Source organism: Patiria miniata, unplaced genomic scaffold (genome assembly GCF_015706575.1).
Source record: "Patiria miniata isolate m_02_andy unplaced genomic scaffold, ASM1570657v1 HiC_scaffold_7, whole genome shotgun sequence".
NCBI classification, from domain to species: Eukaryota; Metazoa; Echinodermata; class Asteroidea; order Valvatida; family Asterinidae; genus Patiria; species Patiria miniata.
The window spans coordinates 39,569,447-39,581,479 of record NW_024037074.1 but is presented as its reverse complement, the minus strand read 5'-3'; the positions used below and the strand labels follow the sequence as shown (position 1 = coordinate 39,581,479).

The window sequence follows — 12,033 nt, the reverse complement described above, 5'->3', positions numbered from 1 at the left end:
TGTTTTATATCATGTATCTATTAATAAGAGAGTAAAAAATGGGAATTATATACGGGCGTCTGAAAAATTGTTGGTATGACCTAGTTACATCTGAAAACCTTGTCTGTCAGCTTTTCATACTAAGCGGCACCTATTATTATCAAACAAAAACTTACAATCATTTCGGCTGGTAAGGCCAAAAAAAAAGTCTCCGGTTTCTGGTATGGAGCTTGTCCAAAAAGTGGTGCGGCGACGCGGCTTTTTTTTTTTACCTGACTTTTTTGCTTCAAATGTCGGCTGATGACTGCAAATGGTGCCCGACTAAACTTAGTGAAAATATATGGGAGTCCAGAGAGGCCACATAAAGCTTATTCTCGACCATAACCTAATCTAAAAACACGTTAAAATTGTGCTGCAGCAGGATTCCAGTCAAACCAGTGAGTTTGGCGGTTTTGAGACGTCATTTTTCATTGAAAAAAAAACTTTTTTGATTTTGCCGACGCGCATGGCTACGGCGACGCGCGCGCATACCAGAAACCGGAGACTTTTTTTTTTGGCCTAAGCCAGAATGTAGGTCTTTGGACGACCCATCCAAAACAAAAACGTCGCTGTAGTGCGTTGGAAGGACAGAAAGACAGACATGCTGATGGTGATGCTACTTAAAATGGTTCATCATCAACATTGTTTCTTAAATAAGCAGATACATTCTAAAGGTATTTTTGTCTGTTGAGTTTCACAATAGTAAGGAATATCTTTTGAGTTATACACCTTATAAACAATACACATTTGTTCAAAAGAAGACATCAAAATGAAGGGGATTTTAAGAATGTTTTAATACTTTCAAACTTGAAATGTAATATTAATATTTAGTTATAGACGTTGAAATGGTGTACAGCACTTTCTTGTATTCAATTTAAAGAAAAAATTGTCGATAAACGAAGTTTTCTTCAAACCATTTCTGAACGATTGTATGTAAACAATTTTACAATATTTAAAAAGAATCAGCAAAATCAAGGTTGCTCCGTACATTTTGATTAAGAATTTAAATTTAGTAGAGAAATTTATTGTAAATGTGTCAAACATCAGTATAATATGTCAACAACAAAAACGTGTGCTGAATTTGCGAGTTTACCGTCTTTTTATGTTGGAATGTTAAGAATCTTCTGCGCAAGCGGCTATCCTAGGTATGACACCAAGGCTAATTTGCTGACTTGTTAAGAGGGGAAATTGTCATGTCAATCAGCTTAAACATCAATGGTGAAGGTGAGGATCAAGATGCATGTTCTCAATTTCAACACCTCGAATTTGTACAGAGAAACGTACTGGGAACGTTCAAGAGCCATTGTAAAACTTAAAGTGGGGTGTTGCTTAAAATTCGTGTTAATTCCTGCCGTAGGGCCTATAGTGAAGAACTGCACTCCGTAATGTATTGCCACTCTTTCTGCTTCTTATTACACGAGGCAAGAGGAATCTGCAAAGATAAAAAAAACCAAAATGTTGATTGATTCTCTTTTTTACAATCGATCCATAAACCAACTACATGGGCGTGGCGAGGGGGGGGGAGAGGAGCGCTTGCCCCCCCCCCCCCCATGAAAAAAAAGAGGCGCGAAGTCATATTGCTGTTAATTCAATGAGTTGGAGGGGGGCAATGTCCCTGCCCACCCTTGAAAAATGATAAGTCGAGAATATGCTGGAAAGTACAGGAATTTTCTTGTGGGGGGATATGCTTTGCCCCCCTCTAGAAAAAAATCCTGGCGACGCCCATGACCAACTATCAGATTGATGCACTCACAACAGATATGTCAATGAAAAAAATGGATGTGCCATTGCCCGAAGACAAGACAAAGACAAAAATTGAAAATGAAAATTAAATACTTCTGAATCTCTTTTTCTAAATTACCTCAATAATTGGTGAAGACTTGCTCTGCAAGCAGGTCATCAGTCCTTCCGTCGGTCCTCCTCCCTGCTTCCGGCTCCTTGGAAATTAGAATCGATCGTAACTTCGTCCAGAATGACATCTGATCTTGTAGACCCTCATCTCTGCCAGAAGATTAAAAGGAACACAGTGTAAGAAAATGTGTGTTGGTATTGAGCGCCCGCTGCTCTTCTTTTTCTATGTTGATTTCTGAAATTGTTAAGTGAGTGTTCTTTAAAAAAAATTTTAAACCTATTTACTTGTAGATTCATCTTTTTTTTCGTTATAAGGTATCAATAATTGCGGACACAACAAGCAGAACCACTTAAGACAGCCTACGAAATTAAAGCAAAGTATCATTAACGTGTTTTTTTTTACCCATGGAAGCAGTAATGGGATGCCCTTCAAGCAGGGTCCTCAGTCATCCGTAGTTCTTCCTCCCTGCTTCCGGTTCCTCCGCATCTGACAGGAACACTCGGGCTCGCATGTCGTCATTATCTAACTGCAAGTGGCTGAAAATGGACTTACAAAAAAAAGAAAACAATTCTACCTAGCGGGGCTAGGTTAAGTCAGTAAATATGTACAGTCAGTTCTTGGTCAAAATAGTGACCGTTATTTTGGTGAAACGAGGGGAAAATGTGGCCCTTACCTGACCACGGTAATGAAAGATACAACCATACGCACTTTTGGGCCAAACATTCTGGATAACTAGGCCTAAGTAGGTAAAGTCTCATTCAGTAGCCCTTACCTGACCACTGTAATGAAAGATACAAGCATAGACATATGGAAACGTAATTTTGGGCCAAACTTTCTGGATAACTAGGCTTAATTAGGTAAAGTCTCATTCAGTGGCCCATACCTGACCACAGCAATGGGTATAAGCAAAGAAAATGGGAAACTAATTTTTGGTCTACTTGCTGCAAAGTACAGACAATCCGGAGGAATCCAATTAGTGGCCCTTACCTGACCATTTAGAGAATGGGATAAGTCAAGTTAGTCGACTATTCTAAATATCACTTGGACTACTGGTTGCGAAGTCTCTTAGGCCGTGTCCGAAACGGGCTTCCAGAGCTAGGCGCGTCGTGGTAGTGTTTTCAAAAAGCGACATGGCTCATTACACACGTAATACTTTGACAAACAAATTGGCAGGTATTCATAATGCAAATTTCTCTAAATCAAGAGGGCCTTCGCTACTGCAGGAATGGTATTTCAACGTACAATGTACAGCAATGCAAAAAGACAAACCCATGTAGGAGAATGGACGACATTTTTGTTGGTAAAATGCAGGCGTGGTAAAATGTACACATGCATATTCTTGCTAACAACATCTAAGCATACACTACACATTGCAAATACAATTTACGGGAGCTGTAACAGATTGTTATGGTGCAATATAACTAATGCAAGACACAACCTCGTAGTACAATATGTTGGTTAAAAATGTAAGATTTAAGGGTTCAAAGAGGGGAATTTTCTGGCTCGACTTTATGGCCAGTTGAGGTTTAAAAAATTGGGGAAAATATCAGGTACCAGGTACATAATATTGAAGATGCAAGGAGCTGTTTGTTATGTGTGACCAGAGGAGAAGCTAATTTTCACTCACCTCGATATTCCCATATAATACGGTTTGACTTACCCCCGACGAACTCCAAAAGCTTGACTTCAGTATTTTCCAAAATCGTCATTCAGATCATTCGACAAAATTATCAGTTCACAAAAATGTCATGTGTGCATTCAGTTCACTAGCACAAAATTAGCATTCAAAGGAATGCAGTTGCGAAGTCCAGTTCACTAGTTCAGAAAAATACAAGTTTTTTATGACAAGTTCTGTAGGCCTACAGCAAAGTTCAAGTCAGTGACGACGACTCCGCACATGCATGATACATGACACCGCAACATGCCAGCATTGTGCGGGTCGAAATGTTGCAGTGACCCGGTCACATGAGGCCGGCTTTCTGGTCAACTTGCCAGACTCCAAGCATCCAAATTCGACTTTTTTTCGCGCACATGAAGACTCCATGGTAAGATGTACGAGTTTCCGGGTTGGTGGTTGCAGTTGGACGGCCGACTTGAAGGTAAATATCTCCAGTTTGCTTGTGAAGTTTGACGAGATGTTTTTGGTGACTGACCAAAAATAGCGGGTTTACAAGCTGCACCCGGTATCTATTGGCCTGGGCTCGGTAATGATATGTCGCGTAATGATTCGGTGGTGAAAAGGTCCCCTTTTATATCACAGGCTGGTGCACCTGGGTCTTTGCGCTGCCTTGGGCCAAACTACTTAGTATGTATTTCTCCGCCTAGTATATAGTTTTGTCCCCGCAGACCTACAGAATGCCACAATGTTCATCCTGTGTATATATTGTAAATTAAAGGGAAAAATTATATGAAGGAACAGTTTCATTTCCAGATCGAGTATCAACAATTTCATACAAAAATGTCCTATTTTTGTAAGACGGGAAAGCATTCGAGGCGGCATAGATGACGTAGCACGCGTGGCTCGCTGTTTCTCATTGGTCAGTATTTAGGGTGGTGTCTTGTAGGCAATCCAGTCAATTTGATTGGACGAAGGAGCTAGTAAAAAAAAAGATGAGCAGACGAAAAAATGAGTACATTATAACCGTGTGGAAATACATGTCTTTCCAGCTTGTATACACTGTAGCGTATTAAACTGTTTTGCATTAAATTTAAGTCTGCAAAAAAAAGAGATTTTTTATCAGACCACCTGATGGGTGGGGCTCAATTTTGAACCGGCGGCCACCGGACTACAGGATGCTGGTGTGGGTACATCAAATCTGAGGCAGGTTTTGTGGATTTTATCAATTTCATTCAGAACAGATAATAATAGGAGTAGAATCAGGCAAGGCAGCAGTAACTTAAGCGACCTCCTTTACCCGCAAAAAAAAAACACGGTGACGGAATTAGAAAACATAATTTAAATAAAATAAGAAAATGAAAAACTAAACAATTTAACTATGCTGAATTTGAAAACATGCCCCCCCCCCCCCCACCAAAAAAACCCTTCCCTACCTACCGCATTTTCGAATGCAATGTAATCGGAAGCAAAACTTTTTATGGCCCTAGTAAAAAAAAAAAACACTCCGTCGTTTTCCGGATAAGAAATATTCATTAATACTCTCGAGCATTTGAAGAAAAAAAAATCATCCATTCTACGGTGTCACCATCCTGCTTCAGTAAGTGTGTACTATGTCCCAGTTCTCAATGGAAGTAAATTTCATCTTGTCATAAACAGAGTGTTTAAAACCGGCTAAATTATTATATGGTTTTTTTTAAGATGGTATTGTGATCAATGACTATACCTGGTTGCAGAAAATAATAATTGCTACTCAGACGCTTCCGTACAACCTCGTACATGGCGTTGGTACTGTATAGCGCAGCACGCGCTATATCCAGTGAGTTTGACAGGAACGAGGTTACGCGAACAGGGTCACTGTGGGGAATATAACAAATTTAGAAACAAGTTTCGCAAAGCATGGATCTGTTGTTGTGAATTATGTTTTATTAACTTCTGACAACATAATCCCCAAAATGACAGAATTGAAACTTGAGCATTATAAAGTTGAGAAGGTAAAAGTTTATTCCTTATTATTTTGACACATTGTGTGATGTCGTGCTGTTTCCTCATGTTACTGCAAGTGCAACCTTTTTATAGGCGCCTGTATGATGTATCTCAGTAGGGGCCTATTTCTTTTCCTCCACTCAATGATGATTTTCATTTTTTGACGGGGGTGTGACGTAGGAGAGATGGTGGGTTGATGGTTCTACTACTAGTGAACGTAAACTGTACTCCTTCTCTATACATGGATGTATAAAACAGCTAGCCTATCCTGCCTATAGTATCGGAAAGATTCTCACATCTGCATGTCGTGCATGATCTGGCCATCACTAATGCGCCTATAAAATGCCCCCCCCCCCCAGGTCCGATGTCGGGATTTGGTCACGTTTTTCATGCCCCAGGGTGGGGATTTTGGTCATTCAAATTACGGTGTTACCATTGGCGTACTACATCATTAAAGGCAATCACTAGTGCGCCCCTAGACCCGTGAACGTGGCTACAACGCCACGTTCACGGGTCTAGTGTGCCCCATATGTATGTCCATGGAGGAATAAGGTGCATGGTCAGGGATAGCCCCATAAATGTGGCCTATTTACTGGACTGCCTCCGTAAACATAGGCCACACAGCCACATGTACAAAAATCGTGTCGACGGAGCCAAATTTTGATTTTCGCATTTAGGCTTAGTTTGTACGTTTTTTTTGCTTTAGAAGCATACTCAACCTCTTTATAGGCTAATCAGAAAGTGCTGCCTTTTTCAGATGTATATTTTTCGTGAAATTTCCTGATTCATTTTTACACGTTTGCGTATCAAAATTTCAACATGAAATTTCACAAAAATTAGACATCTGAAAAAAGCAGCACTGTCTGATTAGCCTATAAAGAGGGTGAGTATGCTTAAGCAAAAAAAACCTACAAACTAAGCCTAAATGTGAAAATCAAAATTTGGCTCCGTCGAAAAAAAAAATTATTTCCCTACCTACCTACCCTATTTTCAAATGCCATGTAATCGGAAGCAGAACTTTTTTTTTTTCTTTTTGGCCTTACCTTGCACTTTATTACCATCTTAGTTTTTGTGTTGTCCTTTTTTGCCCCATAAGCTCCCTCTCAATTCGAAATCCTACCATCTTCCAAGACAATCCTTTTACTTTTAAACATTGCGGGCTGTTGAGTCCGATAAACGCTGCCTTTCCATTCTAGAATGTCCTAAGCTGTACTTTCACTTTTCTTTTTTTAAATTCCCCGCAGGTTCCAGCTACAGCATACTACATCCCAGATTTTATTAGCAAAGATGAAGAAACATACCTTACAGAACAGGTATATTAATGGAGGACAAAAAGAGGACATGTGTCGGCTTTTCTGCTGTCAAAATAGCAGAAAAGCCATTGGAACATTTTCAATATTTCCAATTTTCAACTTTTCTGTTTTCTGCTACCAAAAAACAGATTGGATATTTTAAGCTAAATCTACTCATCTGCTTGTCTTGTATCTGAAAAGAAGATTTTACTTTTCCTACTTCAGCTTGCAGATGAAAAAATGGGCATCTTTTGTCAGAGCATTTTTCAACTTTTCTGTTTTCTGCTACCAGAAAACAGATTGGATATTTAAATAAAATCTGCATATCTGCTTTCTTGTACCTGAAAAGAAGATTTTACTTTTTCTCCTTCAGCTGGCAGATGAAAAAAAAATGGGCATCTTTTGTCAGAGCAGCAGAAAATCAGAAAATCGAACATTTTCAAGGTTTTGATTCACTGGCCATCTGGGCCCAATTTCACGGCGCTGCTAAGCACATGATTTTCTGCTTACAGAGCCTCCGTCTATTTTATGGAGACCGTAAGCATAAGCACAGCAAAAGGCACGCTCACTTCACAGGAAAAGTTTGCTTAACTTAGTGACGTAACAGTAAAAATCTCCATGCACACGCGTCTGTTAGCACGTCCACGCCGTGAAATAGTGCTTAAGGTTCGCAAATTTTTCTGCTATGATAAGCACAACTTTTCGGCTAACTGTTAAGCAGCGCCGTGAAATTGGGCCCTGCTTTTCTCATTTCAAAGCAGCAGATAAGCAGTTTTAGCATCAGCAATTTTATAAGTTTTCTGTATTGTTGCCTAAATCTGATGTAAAGTATAAATGGAAAGAGTACCATACCTGGACATCACTTGACACACTAAGCACAAACCCTATGAAACTGGTCTGAAAAACGTTGTCTCAGTAAATGCTTCAATATTTTTCCTGCTAAATTTGACTTTTGAGGACATGTTATCGCTTTCTGATGGCTGATAGGTCACTGCAGGGAAAAAATAATGAGGTTCGTGTGTGGATTTCTTTCCGTATAAATTGTCAAAAAGAATGGAGGAGTATCCCGATGCCACATTGGTGGTGGTTTACAAAGTCCATGACTACAAGAATTATGAACATTTTAAAAGTATTTTCTAACAAAATTGGAAATGTTTCTCAGTCCCAACGTTTTATTTTTCAACCCATTTGCAAAGACGTATCACTATAGTAGCATCAGGTTACAGCATTCTGAAATCATAAGTGTTTTGATGAGCATACCAGCAAAATAAAAAGTGGGGAAAACAGTGGAGATACTGTAGTCCTTACCACTGTGTATTCTTCACAAACAATACAATAAAACATAAGTGTTTTGATAAATAGGTTTGAACTTCAAACTTAAATTTTGTACTGGTTGGGTTTCTTTTTGTCTTAGGTGTATGCTGCACCCAAACCAAAATGGAAACAACTATCGAATAGAAGGTTGCAAAACTGGGGTAAGTATAGACTTGGATCAAGGCTGGAATTGGATTGTGTTTTCCCTTACTGCAGCAAGTCCCTTTCGCTCGTAACCCCCGCCCTGCAAACAGGGCGCTGGGAAGGGCTGATGCCGCTTCACAGAATCTTGTGAAGGAAGTGGGGGTAGCATTGTGGGTAACTTATCATGACCTTCGCATGCAGCTAGCGCACGCTACGTGTGCTGCATGCTACATCACAGGTCACGCAAAATCTATCCAATGAGAGCTCAAAGAGATCCGCCCTTCCCAGCGTCCTGTTTGCAGGGCAGGGGGTGCGAGCGAACCAGTCCCTGACAAGTGCGGTCAAGCAACCAAGAGGGCGCTGTCAACAAGATGATTCAAATGCAGTCTTGGGAACTTTGGCACTCTGACCAGAGAAAAAGCTGACACACACACAGTTGAGCTTGAATATTGCACACATGAGGAATGCTAAGAATATCTCTGGTCCCATGTGCTAACATTTCCAAGATTGAAATTGATTATTTTATTGATAGTGCCATTTACCACCACAGCGGCTTGATTGCGCTTGCAGAGGATGGAGACAGCTGCAGGAAGGGAATAACATCCAAATTGGACCAAGACTGGGGGAGTACACTATCCTTCTCTAGCTTGAGATTTACTGAGAGACAACACAAGACACTGTATCATCTCTCCTCTCCCCCCCCCCCCCCCAAAAAAACCAACAACAACAAAACAAAGAAGTGACAAAGGAATGTCAGTATATTTCATTTTAGCTTTTCACTTGACTCAAACCAAAATGGAAACTACGCGGTCTACTCTTGAGACCCAGAAGGAGGACAAGTGCATGTATGTGCGTGTATATGGGCAATTCCACCGTAACTCACATTACATTTGGAGGGGCCTTCTGTCAACTTTGTGCTGTTATTCTATAAAGTCAAAGCATTGAGGGTGGATTTTTCTCACAGAAGATCCCTTGAAATGAAGTGACTAAAGTATAACTACTACAAGGAAGGTAATATTATTTTCGGTAAATTTATTTTCAGGAGGGCTACCGCACCCTAAAGGCATGATAGCAGAGAAGCTTCCTAAGGTATCTAACCAACTCATTGATATTGAAATGGGCAACTTCCAAATCAAATTATTGCAAATTATTATTGTGTACGTGCAGCATGTGTAGAACCTTTCAATAAGACCAGTCTTTACCTAATCACAAGGAGATACACTTTCTATAGATATTGCTTGGATTTTTAGTTTGCATTTATTCATTTTTTGGGGGGGGGGGAGATTTATTACTGTGCAGGCAAAAAAGGATGAAGTGAATCTTAACATTAACTGGATGTGGAATGAAAATAACGAATAGTGTTATTTTTTTTCGTTCTTTTTTTCTTCAGTGGCTTGAAGTGTACAGTCAAAAAATTGCTGAGCTCAGAATATTCGGAGATCTGGTTCCCAATCACGTCTTAGTGAATGAGTATCAACCAGGCCAAGGCATTATGGTATGAGGATTGTGGGGTTTTTTTTCTTTCTGTGTATATAATGGTGCAATAATATTTGGTCTTTAGATATCTTGGTACTCCACAGCAGAAAACCCATAGCGTTGGTGGACAATAGTTGGTACCCATAGGTGGACAATAGTGGTATCCCATAAACCCAATATGTACGACTGTGCGTGTTTATGGTGTAAATCGAGGACACACACGTGCAACATCATCGATGAATCGAAGACAGGAACCGAATCGAGGACTCCTCAGTTGGAAAACATGTACAAAACCAATGAGAGCTGTTGCAAAAAAGTTAAGAGTATAAACAAAGGAAAAGGGAAGAGGACTAATAAAAAATCCTCGATTTACACCATAAACACACACTCTTGAATTACTATACTCCCGAGGACAATGCTTTGTGTTTTCCTTTGTCCCTGTAATATAACACTCTCCCATAGACTAAGCACACGAACCTACTACAGAGGACCGTTTTGAACAAAAGACCCAACTCCCGAGGACTGAAAGGATCTGTTGTTCTCCCTTTGTGTGTCTCATTTCATGGTTTGGTTCCAGCCTCATGAGGACGGCCCGCTCTTCCATCCAGTAGTCACAACGATCAGTCTGGGTTCCCACACATTCCTCGATTTCTACCAACACCGCAGAGACGCAAGCGAGGCCGGAGACGCTATCACTCAATCAGCACAGGTGTTGATTCTTTGCTTTTTTAAGCGGCATCATTTTTAAATTCATAATTATTATTCAAATCTAACATGAGGACTTGGTAGGATTGGAAGAAAGAAGAGCCCAGCCTCTATATTGCTTAATATTGGGGGCTTAATGCCTCTTCAAAGATTAAAGACATATAGGATCAATTATGGTTTTAATGCATTTCGTTTGTTTCAATAGTAACACCTCTTAAAATTCAAAGTAGACAGTTCAAAACCTAACCTGTTGAAGTTTCAGCTCAGTGGATATTACACTATTTGAGAAAACAGCGAAAAACCATGTACAACCTTTTGATCATGAAACACGATTTGGTCAATTGCACTCTTTATTCCAAAATTCAGTCAGTTGACCGATAGTTGAAAATCACCTACATTGCTTGATTTCTTCTAAATGACAGCAAGCCAGATGGAATAATTGTACAGGTTGTTTAATACCAGTATGATCTTTAATCCAAGTAAACTTTTCGATAATAATCCGATAAATTGGGATAAATGCAAATGAACTCTTTAAGTACAACTGTGCCAGGTGAGTTTCTAACCAAAACTTTACATGGGATAGAGTTCATTATAACCCATTAGTACTTGTATTAAACTGTATTACTCTGTATTACATTGTATTTATTTCTTGAAGAACCCATAAAACCAAGCACAGGGACAAACGGCCATTGGTTTAGCCCCACTCGGTCAAGCTTGTGAATTTTTTCTTACGTGAAAAAAAACAACATTAAAATTTATACCTCCTCGATGCAAGAATCTATGATTTGGGTCAGCGTTATTTTTTGTCATCCTTATTCCAAGACAAGTTAAGTTTGCGGTAGCACCATGTGAATAAATCTCTTTTCAGAACCACTTATCTTGTCTTAGTATCTTTCCACCATGTAAACCTTCAAATCTCAACCTTATTCCACCCCACATCCATAGGACCATGATATGCCATCCGAGGCTTCAGTCCAGCAACCTGTCTTCTCACTCCTCCTTCAACCCCGCAGTCTCCTGATCCTCAAGGATGACATGTACACGTCTTGCCTCCATGGCATTGCAGAGAGAACGGACGACGTCGTCACGGAAAAAGTCGCCAATCTCGACCGGACTGGCCGGGCGCTCGGTGACGGGTTGGAGCGGTCGTGCCGCATTTCACTCACCATCAGATACGTGCCCAAGACACTGAAGATGAAACTGTTTGGGAAGAGTTGATATTGGGATTGGGCAATTTGAAAATAAAATAGGGAATCGGTCGGTTCGCTACAGGAGAACAGTGTGAACTCCCAACGGATGATTGTAATAGGGTGTTCAGATGTGGATCCAGGTTTTTTTATCCACGATTTTGTTGATGGAGTGTATCCGAGTTGTTGAAATCAACACATGCTGAGCCTCCAAATAAACTGAGAGTTAATTTTTTTATATTGGTTTTGACCTTGACCGACATATTCTTTTAGAAACACTGTTTTTAGCCACCTTAAACCTCTGAAACCTCTTAAACCCCTGAAATCAGCAAAATATAAGTTTATATTACTGTACACCTGAATGTACTTTGTAAATGTATCTGAAATTGCTATATATGTTCATTTGACAATTGACATTTAAATTTGATTGCTACATCGACTTTA

At 39.9% G+C, this 12,033-nt stretch overlaps 1 protein-coding gene and 1 long non-coding RNA gene across 2 annotated transcripts; one reads left to right on the top strand and one right to left on the bottom strand.

Annotated features, from left to right (window-relative positions):
- Positions 1-1,401: 1,401 nt before the first annotated feature.
- LOC119744672 lies at positions 1,402-2,803 on the bottom strand. Its single transcript, XR_005273583.1, has 3 exons — positions 2,273-2,803; positions 1,880-2,019; positions 1,402-1,450 (listed from the first exon to the last, which is right to left on the bottom strand). It is a non-coding gene; the product is annotated as an uncharacterized LOC119744672 (long non-coding RNA).
- A 2,488-nt stretch (positions 2,804-5,291) lies between these two features.
- Positions 5,292-12,033, top strand: LOC119746489 (alpha-ketoglutarate-dependent dioxygenase alkB homolog 6-like). The gene is made up of 7 exons (XM_038223460.1): positions 5,292-5,479; positions 6,716-6,784; positions 8,178-8,238; positions 9,264-9,310; positions 9,612-9,716; positions 10,275-10,406; positions 11,348-12,033. The coding sequence occupies exons 1-7, from the start codon at positions 5,441-5,443 to the stop codon at positions 11,618-11,620; spliced, it is 726 nt and encodes a 241-aa protein (XP_038079388.1). The 5' UTR covers positions 5,292-5,440; the 3' UTR covers positions 11,621-12,033.

Excerpts from the sequence above, each read along its gene's own strand:
- LOC119746489 (XM_038223460.1), top strand. The coding sequence starts at position 5,441 with ATGACAGAATTGAAACTTGAGCATTATAAAGTTGAGAAG. Across the intron at positions 9,311-9,611 it reads TAGCAGAGAAGCTTCCTAAG|TGGCTTGAAGTGTACAGTCA; the intron begins GTATCTAACCAA and ends TTTTTTCTTCAG. Across the intron at positions 10,407-11,347 it reads CTATCACTCAATCAGCACAG|GACCATGATATGCCATCCGA; the intron begins GTGTTGATTCTT and ends CCACATCCATAG.